General features: G+C 41.2%; 2 protein-coding genes across 3 annotated transcripts; both read right to left on the reverse strand.

Moving 5' to 3' along the window:
- Window positions 1-5,687: 5,687 nt before the first annotated feature.
- On the reverse strand, window positions 5,688-9,713 carry LOC106582883 (bcl-2-like protein 1). Its single transcript, XM_014166465.2, has 3 exons — window positions 9,512-9,713; window positions 6,697-7,366; window positions 5,688-6,460 (listed from the first exon to the last, which is right to left on the reverse strand). The coding sequence occupies exons 2-3, from the start codon at window positions 7,210-7,212 to the stop codon at window positions 6,317-6,319; spliced, it is 660 nt and encodes a 219-aa protein (XP_014021940.1). The 5' UTR covers window positions 7,213-7,366; window positions 9,512-9,713; the 3' UTR covers window positions 5,688-6,316.
- A 285-nt stretch (window positions 9,714-9,998) lies between these two features.
- Window positions 9,999-17,025, reverse strand: LOC106582884 (activity-dependent neuroprotector homeobox protein). Of its 2 annotated transcripts, none has more exons than XM_014166468.2 (4): window positions 16,641-17,025; window positions 13,402-13,518; window positions 13,099-13,191; window positions 9,999-12,867 (listed from the first exon to the last, which is right to left on the reverse strand). In XM_014166468.2, the coding sequence occupies exons 2-4, from the start codon at window positions 13,507-13,509 to the stop codon at window positions 10,612-10,614; spliced, it is 2,457 nt and encodes an 818-aa protein (XP_014021943.2). In that variant the 5' UTR covers window positions 13,510-13,518; window positions 16,641-17,025; the 3' UTR covers window positions 9,999-10,611. The 2 variants fall into 2 exon arrangements, with proteins under 2 accessions (XP_014021943.2, XP_014021942.2); XM_014166467.2 differs by having other exon boundaries at window positions 16,973-16,995.
- Window positions 17,026-19,322: the final 2,297 nt, after the last annotated feature.

Below are 19,322 nucleotides of genomic sequence, written 5' to 3' on the forward strand. Positions count from 1 at the left end.
CTTTGTGGGCTATACTCAGCCTTGTCTCAGGATGGTAAGTTGGTGGTGGAAGTGATCCCTCTAGTGGTGTGGGGGCTGTGCTTTGGCAAAGTGGGTGGGGTTATATCCTGCCTGTTTGGCCCTGTCTGGGGGTATCATCGGATGGGGCCACAGTGTCTTCTGACCCCTCCTATCTCAGCCTCCAGTATTTATGCTGCAGTAGTTTATGTGTCGGGGGGCTAGGGTCAGTCTGTTATATCTGGAGTATTTCTCCTGTCTTATCCGGTGTCCTATGTGAATTTAAGTATGCTCTCTCGAATTCTCTCTTTCTTTCTTTGTCTCTCTCGGAGGACCTGAGCCCTAGGACCATGCCTCAGGACTACCTAGCATGATGACTCCTTGCTGTCCCCAGTCCACCTGGCCGTGCTGCAGCTCCAGTTTCAACTGTTCTGCCTGCGGCTATGGAACCCTGACCTGTTCCCCGGACGTGCTACCTGTCCCAGACCTGCTGTTTTCAACTCTCTAGAGACAGCAGGAGCGGTAGAGATACTCTCAATGATTGGCTATGAAAAGCCAACTGACATTTACTCTTGAGGTGCTGACTTGTTGCACCCTCGACAACTACTGTGATTATTATTATTTGACCATGCTGGTCATTTATGAACATTTGAACATCTTGGCCATGTTCTGTTATAATCTCCACCCGGCACAGCCAGAAGAGGACTGGCCACCCCTCATAGCCTGGTTCCTCTCTAGGTTTCTTCCTAGGTTTTGGCCTTTCTAGGGAGTTTTTCCTAGCCACCGTGCTTCTACACCTGCATTACTTGCTGTTTGGGGTTTTAGGCTGGGTTTCTGTACAGCACTTTGAGATATCAGCTGATGTAAGAAGGGCTATATAAATACATTTGATTTGATTTGCTAATCTCTAACTGTAAGTCGCTCTGGATAAAAGTGTCTGCTAAATGACTCAAATGTAAAACCTTTTTTTTTGTAACATAGCTGAACTAGACTAAATTATACATATTGGTATTGACAAGTATAGCCCAATATAATGTAGAAGTTGTGACCTCGAAAGTGTATTTTTCAGTCCGTGGTGGGGATTAGGGTTGGGGTTGTTCAGTACAGTGGCTGTCTGACTACTGATAACTTATCACTGAAGCCACACACTGTAAACCACCCACCTGCTGCCAAAAGCCACTCATACACACTCCCCCCGCAGTTACTCACTCAGAGGCTCTGCAGAGCACACAGGTACTAAGCCCAATGCCCATGCATGCTTAGGCCTGATCTAACAATAAACAGACTAATCAATCTAAACAGACCAATCAATTGAACAATAAAGATTATTGCAGTAATAATGATCTAATGATAATATAAAGTTAATAAATGGTAGTATGATAACAGTCACTTTTAAATCAAAAAAACGAAATCAAGCTATTCATGAGGCATGACCATAAAGAAGGCTACAGTTGTGTGCACCTCTCTGCATAGAAGTTTTCTTACTTCAGTATTACTGTATATTTCTTGCACTTCACACTACATGTCATACTTTCAACCTACACAAGCTGTGGACACAAATCCACACAAATAGATTCAAGGGACCAGATCTAGATGTAAACATTCATTTGCATAGTTGTGTCTTTATTCATGCAACATTCTGTTTCAGCCTTGTCAGCACACCACCCTGTTGCAAGAGGAACCAGTGAACATCTGGACATGCCACCTAGGCTCAAGCTTACATCCACTTTCATTATGAGAGGGGTCATAATCATCTTTAGCCTGCTTTTACATATCCAAAAAATGAACTTCATACAGTATGACTTCCAGGACTCTCTGATGTCCAGGGCTCTCTAACCATAGTGTCAAGATCATGTATAGCAGCGTTGGGCTCAATGCAGAATTGAATTGAGAATGCCTTCATAAATTCTAATTAAATGATTGAATTTGAATTAAAGTAGTCAACAGGATACAGAATTGCAATTTTAATTTGAATTAAAGGAAATATAATTGAATTCAGTGAAATTAAATTGAATTCAAATGCCTCTTCTAGGTGTAGTCTATACAAATAAACATATTGTACATAAAACATCAAACATGTCGTTATATACAGCACCAGTCAAAAGTTTGGACACGCCTACACATTCAAGGGTTTTTCTTAAATCTCACTATTTTCTAGAATAATGTAGAATAATACTGAAGACATCAAAACTATTAAATAACATATGTGGAATGTAGTATGCAAAAAAGTGTTAAACAAATCAAAATATAATTTATATTTGAGATTCTTCAAAGTAGCCACCCTTTGCATGTAACGTCTGCTTCCAACTCACACTCTCAAGCACTTAGATCCCCTGAACGCAGCTCACTTCCAGCTCACCTTCCAGCTCACACTCTCAAACACATAGATCCCCTGAACGCAGCTCACTCTCCAGATCCCAATCACCTGAATTCTGATCACCTGTTCACACACCTGTATGACATTATCACACACTATTTAGTTCAGTATTTTGCACCCCATCATTGTGAGGTATTGTTTGTTTTGTTACACACTTCTATTTGGAGCGCTGGGTTTCCTGTAAGTTATCCTCCTGTGTATGATAGTTATTGCCTCATCTCCCGGACAACGTTACTTGCCTTTTCCCTGCCTATACTGTTCCCTTGTTGGACCCCCTGTGTATGACCTTCTGTCTGCCATTGGACCCAGCTACCTGCCTCCTCCAGTGGTCCTTTACAATAAACACCTGCTGTGCCCTGCGCTTGAAACCAGCTCTCTGTCTCCCATCGTGTTCATTACATTGCCTTGATGACAGCTTGGCACACTCTTGGCATTCTCTCAACCAGCTTCATGAAGTAGTCACCTGGGATGCATTTCAATTAACAGGTGTACCTTGAATTTCTTTCCTTCTTAATGCGTTTGAACCAATCATTTGTGTTGTGACGAGGTAGGGGTGGTATACAGAAGATAGCCCTATTAGGTAAAATACCAAGTCCATATTATGGCAAGAACAGCTCAAATAAGCAAAGAGAAATGACAGTCCATCATTACTTTAAGACATGAAGGTCAGTCTATCTGTAAAATTTTCAATAACTTTGAAAGTTTCTTCAAGTGCAGCTGCAAAAACCATCAAGCACTATGATAAAACTGGCTTTCATGAGGCCTGCCACAGGAAAGGAAGACCCAGGGTTACCTATGCTGCAGAGGATAAGTTCATTAGAGTTAACTGCCTCAAATTGCAGCCCAAATAAATGCTTCAGAGTTCAAGTAACAGACACATCTCAACATCAACTGTTCAGAGGAGACTGCGTGAATCAGGCCTTCGTGGTCGAATTGCTGCAAAGAAACCACAAGAATAGGACACCAATAAAAAAAATAGACTTGCTTGGGCCAAGAAACACGAGCAATGAACATTAGACCGGTGGAAATCTGTCCTTTGGTCTGATGAGTCCGAACTTGGGATTTTTGGTTCCATCCGCCATGTCTTTGTGAGACGCAGAGTAGATGAACGGATAATCTCTGCATGTATGGTTCCCAATGTGAAGCATGGAGGAGGAGGTGTGATGGTGTGCTTTGCTGGTGAATCTGTGATTTATTTAGAAATTAAGGCACACTTAACCAGCATGGCTACCACAGCATTCTGCAGCGATATGCCATCCCATCTGGTTTGCACTTAGTGGGACTATCGTTTGTTTTTCAACAGGACAACCCAACCCACCTCCAGGCTGTGTAGTGGCTATTTGTCCAAGAAGGAGGAGAGTGATAGAGTGCTACATCAGATGACCTGGCCTCCACAATCCCCTGACCTTAACCCAAATGAGATGGTTAGGGATGAGTTTGAGTGAAGGTAAAGCAGCCAACAAGTACTCAGCATATGTGGGAACTCCTTCAAGACTTTTGGAAAAGCATTCCAGGTGAAGCCGGTTGAGAGAATGCTAAGCGTGTGCAAGGTGTCATCAAGGCAAAGGGGGGCTACTTTGAAGAATCTCAAATATAAAATATATTTTGATTTAACACTTTTTTGGTTACTGATTCCATGTTATTTCATAGTTTTGATGTTTTCACTATTATTCCACAATGTAGAAAATAGTAAAAATATAGAAAAACCCTTAATGAGTAGGGTGTCCAAACTTTTTACTGGTACTGTATATGCATATAGTATATGCATATAAAATATTGTTGAAACAATAGATTTTCAGGACAAACTCTTAATGAATGATCAAGGAAATAAAAACCTATATGTGACTATTCTTAGTTATTATAATTCATAAATCACATTTTGTTCAATATGGGAAAAATACATTTCCCAGAATGCATTAGTTTCACCCTCAGGTTGACCCTGAGGACTTAAACAATAAGCCAAACAAATGAAAGCGTTGGTGGAAATATAATGGTCCATTCTAAGCACTAAGGTTTAAAAGAGTATATCAACATTGTTTCCAGAGAAAAGTGATATGTTCTTTGGTGTATGGAAGTGTGACCTGTCAGATTCAATGAAACTCTCATGGCTATGACTGAATTTCTTTGAACTTCACTGAATTAAATTCTTCCTGTTACTAAAACTCAAATTGTACATCCTGTGGGGTGTGACTAATTAAATTCAAATTTCAACTTATGAGTTCAATGGGAGTCAATTCCAAAATTCTGAATTGAGGCCAAGCCTGATGTATAGAGAAGAGGCCTTTATTTCCCATAAATATCAGTCATTATATACAGTATATTCCCTACACATGTTCTCTATAATAATATAGTTTTGAAGACAAAACTCTGCTTCGGGCTAATTCCGCTCACAGTTTTGTGAGCTTTCAAAAAGAAGCAAGATGCAGAGGTAGGGAATATGACATGAGAATATGACGAGTAAGAGTTAGATTCTCTGAGAAGCTGGTGAGTTTCCATCATTTATTTCCTTAACTGGCTTTATCCGCTGGTGTGGCTAGCTATGGTTTGCGGAAAAGGCAACAAATGACAGGGAGAGATTAGCAACCACAGGCTCGGTCCAGCCTGCTCGATATAGTCCTTCCATATCTGTCATGTCTATTCCATTCAGACTTTCAGCCTTCTTCTTTGAGAAGTCATCTCTTCGTGTGTTTTGAATATCGTAGGCGCCAATGAATAGATCCAGTAGCATGTTATTATCTGGAAATACCTACAAGTTTATCAATCTATGTGATTCTTCTTCAGAGTAATACATCAAACTATTCTGTATGTGCTCTTGAATAAAAATGTATGAAATAAAAATTCAAAAAAGAAAATCAACTACATTGTGTAGGATGAGAACAGGAAATATACATTATTTACAACTACATACTATAGATTCAAATATGAAATTCAAAGGGATTACAATGGCTTCTTTTAATTGTGCAAGGGTGCAGGACTATGATTCCAAGCCAAGTTGGATGTTTCACTGCCATCAGTGTTGTAAGCCATTTCCAAACTCTACTAGCAAAGAGCTTCGAGAGACAATGTGACATTAGCAGTATATTAGAGATACAGTTTTCAGATCAACACTCTCTGGGAAACAGGACAAGGTATTCCTGATATGTTGCAGAGTTGAGGCTGAAAAATAGTCACTCCAGAAAGTGTATTTGTTGAGCACATGCACCCCCTAATGGCATATGAGAATGCAGCGTGGCCAATCTGAATGTATTACTTACTCTGTGTTCTCACTCTCTGTGTTGTACTATTGTCAGTGAATCACATCAAACAAAAACACTTAAAACATTAATATGTTTTATTATTTAGTGCATGCCTGAAACTTCAGCACAGCAAGGAAGGAACGGAACACTTAAAAAAAAAAGTCAAATGAAAACAGGTTTAGTTTAACTTCTTGGAGCAAACTAAATAAAAACAATATTTTAGAATCTTCAATATTATCGGTCAAATGTCCATTTGGAAAGAATGTCTGTAGTTGGTCCTAAGGTATACAGGGTAACACACAAACAATCTATCACACAAGCTGTATTTTTCCCATTCACTCTTAGCTTATCAGGTCCATTTAAAGCATCTCTAGTCTTGAATGCAACACCCTTTAAAAATGTAAAGAAAATAAAATAAAACCAATAATATGAAAAATATCATAAAATGCTATTATACGTATCACTTTTAAAATGTAAAAAGAAGGGCGCAGGACAGGAGACGTGAGTAGTAAAACAGCTCACCAAGCTACATATTGATTGCCCAAAAACTGCAATAGCCAGGGCTACTAATCAGGTTTCTGTCAGTGCACAAGCAGACTGGGCTTATGTAAACAAACTATTAGTTCTATTTTCATTGATTTTGCGTTTATATGTGCTGGGTTTATATGTGCTGGGGGTAATGTAGATGTAGCTCATATTCCACCACTCACTGGCATTTCTTCATGATGAGAGTGCCGACCAGTACTCCTGAAAGCAGCATCACCCCAACTAGCAGCCATTTTCTTAAGCTCTCCTGGGACCGTCGGACGTCTGCAGCTGCATCTCTGCCGAAGATCTCCGCAAAACGGTCCTTTCAGGGAACAGAGAAAGGAAGATAAATACAGTGAACTGTGTTAGCAACCCATCAGTGTACCCCAATACCCCTCTGTAGCTTCTCCTTTTAGGGTAGTCGATCATAGTATCCTCAGTATGGGTGCAGAAAACGAGGCACACACACACACCATAGTGTTGACAATGAGAATGTATTACTAAATTCCATAACAAGGATATAGAATGTGTGGATGTATAGTATCAGCTCTAACCTACCCATCCTCCTTGGCTCTGGATCCAGGGCTGGATATGATTGTCCAGGTAGGTGGCCATCCAGTCTGCGATGCGCGTCACCAGGTGGCTCATATCCTTCTCAACACACTCAACGCACAGGGCCCCGCCGAAAGCAAACAGGCCCACCACGCGACCCCAGTTGACCCCATCCCTGAACACTTCGTCCATCACGCTCTCAAAGCTGTGGTAGGCTGTGGCAGGGGTGATGTGGAGCTGGGAGGAGAGGTCACTGAAGGCGCGGGTGTAACGCAGCTCAAACTCATCCACTGAGTCCCGTAGTGCTGCTTTCACTGCCTCAATTCCCCCCTGTGGAGAGGAAGGCTTACCCAAATTGCTTCTGCCGTTCCTGTTGTTTCCCAAAGACCCATTTGCAATGGCTTCATCACCCTCAGTCCGCCCACTTGCACCCTCCAGCACCAACTGACAACATGGATAATTTCTCTGGGACAGTTTATAGCTTATAAAAAACACCACCAGTTCCCTGTTACTGTAAGACATATTTTCCACCTTCTATGCACCCTCTTTATCCATTGACTCTACACTATTTGGATTCGCAGGGCTCTCCTGCCATACCTAACACTGCAACTGGGATGTCTGGAATGAAGGCTTGCCGTCTGGCAGTATCCTCTGGGCTGCAACAAGTAATCACACCCTGGAAGAAAAAAAAACACACGCACACACAAATTCTCAGATGCAGAACACATGAAAACACTGTGGATTCTATTGGTCATTGTCATTAAGAATGAAACTCTCTGCCCCAGCAGCATCACAATCACCTAGAAATAATGTAATTCAATTTTATGATGTACTACTCCTTACAGCAACCAATATAGAAAGTCTTGCTAAATCCAGGTCTGTTGGGTAAGGTAGAAGAAAAAAAAACATGCATCTCCAAATAAGCCGCTGACACACATATGAAACTATTTACGGAATTAATACCATTGATGTCAGGTAGCAAGCTAGCTGTCTTTGCTAAATAAATGCAGTGGAGGCTCCTCAGAGGAAGAAGGGGAAGACCAGCCTCCTCAGTGTTTTTCCAAAAAATCTAAGTCTACATTTTTTTTATAAAACTATACTAAATATATTTACATGTCACCAAATAGTTGAATAAAACACACTGTTTCGCAATGAAGGCCTACAGTAGCCTCAAACACACTCTGTAGGGTAGCACCATGGTGTACACAGAGGACAGCTAGTTTCCATCATGCTCTGGCTACACTGACTTCAATACAAACGCTAGGAGGCTCGTGGTTCTCACCCCCTTCCATAGACTTACACAGTAATTATGAGACCTTCCGGAGGACGTCCTCCAACCTATTAGAGCTCTTGCAGCATGACCTGACATGTTGTCCAACCAATCAAAGAATAAGATAATTAATCTAATACTGAAAGCATAAGCTACAGCTAGCTAGCACTGCAGTGCATGACATGTGGTGAGTAGTTGACTCAAATAGAGAGAAAGACAGTAGTTTAAAAGTTACATTAATTTCTTCAAAACTGAATGAGAAGCAAATGCAGCTAGATAGCATCCCTCTGTTTTAGTAGGCTAAACTATGTTAGCTAGCTGTGTCTATCCAACACTAGAACTCTTCCAAGTCAAGGTAAACTTTTGGTTTAGTTTATTTATTGCTACCGGGCCCACTGGTGTAACTGCTAGCTAAACTGCTTCCTGACTGTACACTCACTGTACTGCATGATTGTAGCTGGTTTACTAACACGTTAGTTCTATTAGCTATGTTGACTATGACATTCGCTAATATGGTGACAACAATGCAGGCTGTGTGTAGCAGTTACCAGTTATGATAGGAAGGTTTGGCTTGGAAAAGTTTTTTTCGCCTGGTCACAGGCAGCTGATGTGCACTGAAGTCCACACGTGAAGAGAAAATGTGAGAGGAGGATGTGGCTGCTATTAAAGTGAACTGTGTTTGATCAGAGGTGTATTAATATAGCCGATTTTGTTGAAAAACGTTTCTTAAACGGCTGCAAACGGAACAAAACGGGAATAAACATCACTGCATTTGTCGAATAGAAACTCTCGTTTGCAACTGGACTAATGATTACACCCTAGATCAACTAGATGTAGGCACGTGTGCAAGACGGTATTTAACGTGTCACTGTCACCTTGATTACTCACATTTTTCTCTCAACCTGTGCACCTACGTTGTAAACTTTCATTCATAGGCTAGGTTGTAGCAACCTCATGATGGGTATAGGGAAAATTCGAGTATCACGTAGTAGCCGAAACCTATCGATGTTACATTGAGCTGGGTGAAAGGAATACGAATGGCAGTCGTCCAATATGCTGTAATAGTAATAAGGCCATACTTATTTTAAAACGGCACCGACCGCCACAGATCTAAAGCGTTTAATTTCCACCAAACAATGCGCTTTCTTCGCTAGATAAAATGAAACGGCTAATATAGCTATTGTTTACATTATGGCACGTTTGACAAGAGTGCATAACCTAGCTACTAGTAACAAATTGTCAAAATGTGTTTGCTTTCCTGCTGCGCAATAGCCATATAAATGGATTTCACAGCTCAAAAACAAACGTATTGAGATCAAGTTAATATCACCTGGAGTAAAAGTGACAACCAAGCAATAATTTCTCAATACGGTATGCATAAAATAAGTAAATGTATGTAGATAAATTATACGTATCAAATTAGCATCGTTGCTAGCAAGCTACAAATGACAGCTTCATATATTGCTTAGCTACACACTGTACAAGCTTCCGATCTCCATAGTAATCTTTTCTAACCCAATCATTAAAAATACCATGGTCTGTCATACTTACAATTGCAACTAAGACTGAAGTACCTTTCAAGGGAGAGGTATCGATTTTTTCAAAGGTGGATTCCTTTTTGTGCATAAAAGCATATAGAATATCGACATATTTGCAGCAGTGAAAAGGCCAATAATGCACGTTGGCCATTGGCCAGTTGTCTCAAGTAGATCGGATGTTCCGCCTTTTCACAAAATTAACAACCAATCAGACTAGGCACAACGGAAGTTGAGACCTGTGTTCAAAATGTCACAGGGCAGATATTCCGTGTTCTGATATTTATGTCAATGTATTCCCTCAGATTTTGTACAAATATTTCTTTATAAATAATTTACTTACCCTTTCACTGAGGGTCTATTACTCCGAGTTGACCTTTTCAATTTCCAAACATTTAAAGAAAATGTAACAAACATTTGTACTTTAATAAATGAATTGTGCAATGGAATATATTTGCATAACAGAGGGGCACAATGACATGATACTAGTGTTGGTCAAATGAGAAGGTTAATTGCAAACAGCTTTATTAAACAAAAGTGAACATAGGCATACATGTTACCCTGCTATCTCTAAAATGTAAATGACAATAATACATCATATGGGTGGACAATCCATATGCCTATATGAAGAGTGAACATTTTTTATTACACTTAAAACTGTGAGATTAGTCTGAATGTATGCATAATCTAATGTAGGCCTACTAAATATGTACAATGTTACAGCCAATATTAGTTACAGACGCCATACATTTTATTTTGCACCATTGTTTAGCTCACTTCAGCAAACCTTTATCTGGAGCCAGAAGTTAAGTTTGTTTCTATACTTGTGTAGTTCCTAATTCATAAGTCATTGTTCTTTACTTAAACTGCGCATCCCATTGACTTTATGAAGTCTTCATTTGTCCTGTCAGTTTCTCATACCATCCCGGACTTTCCAATAACCGAATAATTGTAGTGTGCAATGATTACCTGCACCAAACCCCCGTTATACTTTGTGTACCGCAGGTCTTTTAGACTGCTCTCATTTTGATGTCTCATGTTATCAAACCAAGGCACCTTCTCTCTTGAAGGCCCATCAATGCTTGGAGTTCTCTCTTCTGGCAGGTTTGATTTCTCTTAAGATGTGACATCTACAGATTTGTGTGTGTCAACATCCCCATTCTTAACAGAACAGTCCTCTTGTTCTGACTCACTATCAGACGAGTCAATTGATATGGGTTCTGTCACTTCTGTGTAAGTACTTAGTTTGAGGGTACAGTTAATTGTCTCGCATCGTTTGCTTTGGTCTGCGTTAAGTGTCGGCCTAGACTTAAAGGCTTTCTCCACTGAGGTGATAGGGAGCTTGGTTTTCTCCTCAAAGTCCATGTCATGCTTCAGTACCTTGAGTGCCTGCATGTCAAAGCCAAGTAGCACTTTCAATTTCCTGGTCTCACAGTCCCTCTCACATGACCTCCTTCGGTGAGCGAAGTGACTGGCAATGTCAGACTTCCAGAGCCACAGGCTTGCAGACAGCTTCTCTTCTTCCCGTGAGGTTAGATAGGGGCGACGATTGAAATAGGCTGAGAGGAAGGCTTTTCGTGCCTCATAGGTCTTGTGCTCATAGCTTCTGGGGTCCAACACTAGATCCACAGCCTCCCCTGGCTTGTCCATGGGGTAATATCCAACATCATTGTTAATCTTCATCCTCTTGGAGTCAGACATGGTTTGGGTGGGTAGCTGACGCTTTAAGAACCCTGCACCAGAAGAGTTGAGTGTTAAGGCAGACTTTGGTCCCGGGCCCTTCTGGGCCCTGCCCACAGCTCGGCACTGCACAAGATGCAGAGTGATCGTGGAGGCCACCATGTTGCTGGTGTAGACACCCAAACAGTGGATGCACTTGTACGTCAACTTCTTCTCCACAGGGTGCATCGTCTGAAGCACTTGGTGTCGTTCCCTCAGATGCTGTGCCAATGCATCAGAGATGGAACCCTTGAGGATGGTGAAACACAGTGGGCATAGTGTCTTGCCAACCTCATTGCTGCCAGATACAGTGGCTTGACTTCTGGCAAGCATGTCATTCTTTCTTTCTGGCATCTTTGAAGGCAGACCCTTCACTGGAGCATGGAAGCTGTTCTGAGCATGGGAAGCCATAGACTGCTCCTGGGCAGCTACAGGTTCCTTCATGTTATAGGTTATAACAATAAGCTGTATGATCTTGTTCTTAGCCTGCCCAATTGTGAGGTCAAAGGTAAGCGGGGAGGCAGCTGGAGGACCAACAAAGTCATCTGGGTGAGCCTGACCCACATGATCCAGCATTTTCTCCACATTATTGAAGCTGGCATGACACTGTGGGCAGGTGAGCCCATGGATCAGCATGTGGTTAAGCAACGTGTCACTTGGCAGATAACGGTTGCAAAGCAAACACTTACTGGTGAAGTTGTGGATCTTCATGATGAACTTCGCAATTGCCCATACCTTCTTAGCCTTGTGTGCCTTCTCAAAATGAGCACTGTACAGGTTTTCAGGGAAGAGCTCATTGCAGACCGTGCATATCTTCCACTTCTGTGTTTGGGATGTAAGACTAGCGTTAGCACCAGAAACCTGCTTTCCTGAGGGTGACGTTAAGTTATTGGATAAGGAGGCTCTGCCTTCTCCCAACCCACTATGGCCAGGAATGGTCAAACGCTGGCCAGCAATAGAGGACTGACTGGTCATATTCTTCAGTCCAGAAGGCCCCTGCTTTTGATGGGCCCCCACCATATGGCTAACCTGTTCAGACGTCAGAGTACGACCCCCAGTCACCACAGAACCCTTCTGGGTCATACCATAGCTTTGGGGTCTAGACACTACAACATTAGCATGTCCAATCATGGTTGTCACCTGAGAGCCAATGCGCTCATGATATTCAATGACATGCTGCACTAACGCCTCATAGCTACGGGTGGAGAACTGACAGCGCTTACAGAGGATGTTGTTACCATTGACAGCATTGGCTCCATTTTTGACTGATGTTTCTGAGACCATGGCAACATAGGGTGAGACCACATGCTGGAAGTGCTCCCTGTAGATGTGCCTTCGCACAACATTGTACAGAGGGTCCCGGTAGGTACACTTCTTGCAATAGTACATTGCCCTCTCCACCTTGTTATTTGCGCCCACAGCAGCCCCCTGGTAGGCGCCCAGACCCTGACGCACTGCACTGGATATGTGGAAGACCTTGACATGCGTTTCCATAGTCTTCTTGCTTGCAGTGAAGGTGCAGTAAGGGCAGTTGAGCAGGATGCGGCTCTCAAAGTTGTTCCTGTGGACATTTCGAAAGTGGTTCTTGTAGCCTGAGTAGTACTTGGAAGAGAAATGGCACTCTGTGCAGCAGAAAGGCTTTGACCGGTACTCCTGTAAGACACAAATAACCAGGAGAGTTTAAGAATGGGACACTGCACCAAAAAATTGTTAATTGTTTTACTTTGTTATTACATTTTGAAAATGTTAATGAGTGCTCCTTCATCCAAAACTCGTTTTATTTATGATTGTGACAAACAAAGAAGCACTATAATCATTACAAGCCCCAAAATAAGTGGTAATTGAATAACCAATCTTTTAAATTGACTAGTGCGAGTGATTTACCTGTGTTTTGGAGAATGACGGATCCCATGAACAAAGTTCCAGGCAGACAGTATTCTTCACATAGTTCTCATCTGGGCAAAATTCTTTGAGGTCCTATGTGAGAGGGAAGAGAATTTTGATCAGAAATCACAGAACTGTATGCTGGATCTTGTCAAATTGGAATATATGCCTATTCATTTCTACCACCACAATGTTTGAGACCACAAGTGACTACAACATTATGAAACTCACAGAAGTCAGACAGACTTCAACCAAAACCTTAGTGATAGGTAAAAGCTATGAAAAATAAACATTTAAGCTCACCTCCGCTTGCTCCTTGCAGTACTCCAGTCCAATGTCACTAAGTGCCTTCTTCACCTGTTTCCTTGCTCTTCGTATGCTAGTGAGGTTGTTCACAGGGAGTTGATACATCTTTCCAGTCTGCAAAAAGAATAAATCAGGGAGAATTCTATTAGTACTCATGTCAAACCTATATGGCCTACATCGTTACAGTTGATGGTTAGCTAGCTAGCGAATTTTAGCCATATTCGCAACAGACATGACATCAGTCAAAACAAGATATGGTATCAAGAATAAGATACAAATAGCTGAAATGAGCTACCTACGTTTCCCTGCATGGCAGCTTCTTGTCATTGTTGCTAGCTATCTGGCCACCCAGAATCACAACACAGACTTTTGCCACATTGAATAGCGCGCATCGTTTGTGACGTTGGCAGCTAACCAATCTATAACAATTTTCTTATTCATTTATGAACATGATTTTTTGTGTGATTTGGCACATTTTTCTCTAAATTGTTGAACATAATAGACTCCAGTCTACGAGCATATCAAAGTTGCAGAGTGGGATCTCAGCTGGTTAAAAATTCTAAGTTATGGCACACATAGTAGGCAATGCAAGTTTTAGATTGGTTAGTCTAACGAGTTATCTAAACTTGTAGTAATCATGGGCGAATACCAACCAGGCACGCACAGCACGTGCCCATGGGCTCTGACCTCCAGGGGGCACCCATTGATTTTGATAGTCACTCTCTCTCAAATATCATTAACATAGCATAAGTCATGGAAAAATGTGTAGTCCCTTGACATTTGACCTGGAAGGGGGGGGGGGTCGTAGAGCAAAACAGAGAACACCATTGTGAGAGTCTCCCCTTTCCATAGAGTGGTCAAAAAAAGTGTAGGCCAAACCATTCGTACGCTACAGACATTTTTGTGAGAAGAAGCTTGGCCACCTTCGACTGGATACCTGCTTCTATAAACCAACGAGGAGATGGGAGAGGCAGGACTTGCAGTGCGATCTGCGTCAGATATAAAACTGACATCTATTTTAGCCCTTGGCAACGCAGATGCTCGTTGGCGCACGCGAGCAGTGTGGATGCAATAATTTAATAATATAGATTTCTAAATGTATTTTGCAACACTCGCTGTGTAGTCAGCTTGTTGAGGATTAAAACTGCAGAAAGGTCTCTCTGTCCCATGGCAAAATTAGTAGAATTGCTTGAAATGTGTTACAAAATGTAAAAATTATCCACCCCATGGCAAAATGTGTAGAATTGCTGGAAATGAACGTTAAAATGTAACTTTCTGTCTCCGCTGTCAAGAGGGGACCACCTTCTTTTTTTTAGGGCCCATTTCGGGCACCCAAAAAGCTAATTTTTACAGATTAAACATGGAGTTTTTAAAACCTCTTAGATATAAGGTCCCCTTTTTAGCCTGTGAAATCTGAAACCACTTGAAGCAAGCTGGGATGTCCCTCCTACCATTTAATTTGCTTTTCAACTCCTGGCTGAATCCTACATCACCAACCAAGCATATGCCTGATATCCTTACATCGTAGCGCAGCAGGAGAGTGTGGTTTCATCGTGGTAGCACATTCAGAAATCAATTTATAGCCATTACTCTAAAATAATTCATACATGTTAAACAAACAAAAAAAACACTGTCATAGACAGACAAGATTAATATGAGATGAAAGTCGAGTTCCTAAAGCGTTCTGGAAGACAAGTTAGAGCTCTTTGAATCGTTCACAGCTATCGGGGGAAGACCTTTAGAAAATATGCACATTTTGTTTAACACTAAACATACAAATATGCATTTTACAGTTATAAGGAAGGTGAAATCTTTTTAGTCATTTTAGAATATTTGAATATGCATTATTTAGAAAGCATCCCGTGTGGCTCAGTTGGTAGAGCATGGTGTTTGCAACGCCAGGGTTGTGGGTTCGACTCCCACGGGGGAACAGTACGGAGAAAAAAAATGTATGAAATGTATGCATTTACTACTGTAAGTTGCTCTGGATAAGAGCGTCTGCTAAATGTAAATACAAGTCATTTCAAGCCTTATTCATACAGTTTTGTTGAATAGGAATTAAATATATAATATTTTCATCATATTTGTACTGGGTACTTGAGCTTCTGTCCTCAAAAGTGACTACACCTCAGTAAATGTATAACTATTTTTTACCAGAAAGGTGAGATTTTAACCTTTTGAGTATGCAGCATTACTAGTTATTGTTTATGGCCCTCATGATAAAGAATTGCTTTTGGGGATATTGTAGTGGACATTTCGATTACATTTAGTTACCTTTAACTGGTTTAAAGGAGGTCTGGGTAAGGTCAAAATGTCCTAAACATACCAACTAATTATTTCGCAATTAAGCTTTTAGATCCAATGTCAAATATATGTCAACAATCGTTCCTCCAAAAAGGACCATTCTATGGATTACATTTCGTGAAAATCCTAAAAATATATATTTTTTGATGTCCATGTTTCGTATAAAATCACTGATGCCTTAGCTATGAAGTTAGTTATGATTCTTTGCAGATGAAAATCATAGCTAAATCACAAGCCGAATGGGTGGCACAGAAGTGATGGGACTTAAGTTCTGGCACAACATGATATATTTTCAACAGATCTTTTGGCCTAGCTAGCTAGGTTGTGATGTCGTGACTACAGCAAGCTAAACGTGGTAATAATGGTAGCGTTCAGTCAAAGATTTTGAGACGACTATCTAGCAAACGGTAAATTAGCTAGCTAACTTGGCTTAGTTGTGCCTTTAAGTTAGGCGTTTGAACTTACGGTACCAAAACTAGCTACTTAGGTACATTGTTAACAGTAAAGCTAGCGACTATTTCCAAATGTCAGTGCCCTGAAAAGTCTGGGTAGTATATAGCTAACGTTAGCTATTGTTACCGTGAAAGGGCATCGTTTTTAGCAAGCATAGAAGCCCGCTAACTACCGCGCGTTAGCGAACTAAGCTAACGTTAGATCTGATGTTGGTAAGCTTGCTAACCACAACGTTGGTTATTTACGTTGTTAAATATAAGAAAATACACAATGGATGCTAGTTACTATTTAACTTACTTGCTAGCTGATGTCTGGGGTTAAGCTTAGTATAAAGCGAGCTGGCTAGCATGCAGTAGTTAGCCAACCAGTTAGCTAGCGTAGCCATGCATGTTTGTCAGCTAGTTAACGACAGTTGCCTCACATAACGTAGCTAGCTAATTATAAAACAAATGTTGCGCCTTTCCTCCAACCAGTCTTACCTGGTATGTCTCCGAACCCAACCACAAAAAATCTAGGAGCCCAAATCTGGTTTACTGAGATAGTATGCTAGTTTACAAGTAACGTTTGTTCGATAGCTGGCCAACGATTGAATCCAACTCAATGATGCAGTTGTTGTTCGTCCTCGCCAAGCCGGTGTTGCTGCTTAGCTAGCTAGCCGAATCTCTGTGCCATCTGCAATGTTAGATTAATTTCTAACAGGCAAAATATTTGTGATACATGCTAGTGCATATTAGATAAGATACATTGAACTGTTACAATACACTCTGATAATCTTCAATCAATCCTTCTCTCCTGAATGTTCCCAACTAACCATCCAACCAAATCAACAATACAATCCAAAATGGCGAGGAGAAAAAGACGGAAGTGAATGTTTGTGGATGAGAAGTTTTTAATTTACGATTTTTTTCTGAGATACGTGCTTTCTTTAGCACTGAGTATGTAATTGTTTCAAAAGTCACAACAATGATTCTTGCGTATATAATTAAGGAAAGTTTCATTACAAGTATGTTTTACTTGAAATGGACCCACCCACATAATCCAGGATATGTGGGCCCATGGAATACTACTGCCTTTTTATATATACAGAACAAAAATATAAACTCAACATATAAGGAAATCAGTCAATTGAAATTAATCCATTAGGCCCCAATCTAAGGATTTCACATGACTGGGAATACAGATATGCATCTGTTGGTCACAGACGTATAAAAAAAAAAAGGTAGGGGCGACGCTTGGATCAGAAAACCAGTCAGTATCTGGTGTGACCACCATTTGCCTCATGCAGTGCGACACATCTCCTTTGCATGGAGTTGATCTGGCTGTTGATTGTGGCCTGTGGAATGTTGTCCCACTCCTCTTCAATGGCTGTGCGAAGTTGCTGGATATTGTTGTGAACTGGAACACGCTGTCATACACGTTGATCCAGAGCATCCACATCAAATCAAAATGTATTGGTCACATACACATGGTTAGCAGATGTTAATGCGAGTGTAGCGAAATGCTTGTGCTTCTAGTTCCGACAGTGCAGTAATATCTAACAAGTAATCTAACAATTCCCCAACAACTACCTAATACACAACTAACTAATACCTCTAAAGAGGTGAATGAGAATATGTACATATAAATATATGGATGAGCGATGGCCGAGCTGTCCTTGATGATCTTTTTGGCCTTCCTGTGACATCTGGTGCTGTAGGTGTCATGGAGGGCAGGTAGTTTGCCCCCGGTGATGTGTTGTGTAGACCGCACTACCCTCTGGAGAGGGTGGTGCAGTTGCCGTACCAGGCGGTGATACAGCCCGACAGGATGCTCTCGATTGTGCATCTGTAAAAGTTTGTCAGGGTTTTGGGTGACAAGCCAAATTTCTTCAGTCTCCTGAGGGTAAAGAGGCGCTGTTGCTCCTTCTTCACCACACTGTGTGGGTGGACCATTTCAGTTTGTCTGTGATGTGTACGCCGAAGAAATTGAAACTTTCCACCTTCTCCACTGCTGTCCCTTCGATGTAAATAGGGGGGTGCTCATTCTGCTGTTTCCTTTGTTTTGTTGATGTTGAGTGAGAAGTTGTTTTCCTGACACCACACTCCAAGTGCCCTCACCTCCTCCCTGTAGGCTGTCTCGTCGTTGTTGGTAATCAAGCCAACTACTGTTGTGTCATCTGCAAACTTGATGATTGAGTCACCTCATGTTTCAAATCAAATCAAACTTTATTTGTCACAAGTGCCGAATACAACAAGTGTAGACCTTACCGTGAAATACTTACTTACAAACCCTCACCCACGACTAGAGCCCCTGTATATAGCCAGGTTATTGTTATTTTATTGAGTTACTTTTTATTATTTTCTACTTTAGTTTATTTGCTAAATATTTTCTTAACTCTTTCTTGAACTGCACTGTTGGTTAAGGGCTTGTAAGTAAGTATTTCACGGTAAGGTCTACACTTGTTGTATTCGGCGCTTGTGACAAAGTTTGATTTGATTTGAAACATGAGGTGATGGCGGCAGATGAATGGCACGACAATGGGCCTCAGGATCTTGTCATGATCCTCTGTGCATTCAAATTGCCATCGATAAAATGCAGTTGTATTTGTTGTCCGTAGCATATGCCTGCCCATACCAAAACCGCATCAGACCATGGGGCACTCTGTTTCCAACATTGACATCAGCAAACGGCTCGCCCACAAGACGCCATACACATGGTCTGTGGATTTGAGGCCAGTTGGACGTCCTGCCAAATTCTCTAAATAACGTTGTTGGAGGCTTATGGTAGAGAAATTAACATTCAATTGCACATTTTAGTTTGGCCTTTTATTGTCCCCAGCACAAGGTGCACCTGTGTAATGATCATGCTGTTGAATCAGTTTCTTGATATGCCACACCTGTCAGGTGGATGGATTATATTGGCAAAGGAGAAATGCTCACTAACAGGGATGTAAAAAAAATTGAGAGAAAGAAGCTTTTTGTGCATATGGAACATTTCTGGGATCTTTTGTTTCAGCTCATATAGCCTCGTTTATATTTTTCTTCAGTATAGTTTTGGCAGGCACTGCCAATTTCTCTCTAGGCTAGCTACTGTAGCTACATCATGAATAGACTTAATAATATTTAACAGGCTGAATCTACAACTCAGCTATCTACAGCCATGGATGCTCAACAACAAAGCCA

This window comes from Salmo salar, chromosome ssa22 (genome assembly GCF_905237065.1).
Source record: "Salmo salar chromosome ssa22, Ssal_v3.1, whole genome shotgun sequence".
NCBI lineage: Eukaryota > Metazoa > Chordata > Actinopteri > Salmoniformes > Salmonidae > Salmo > Salmo salar.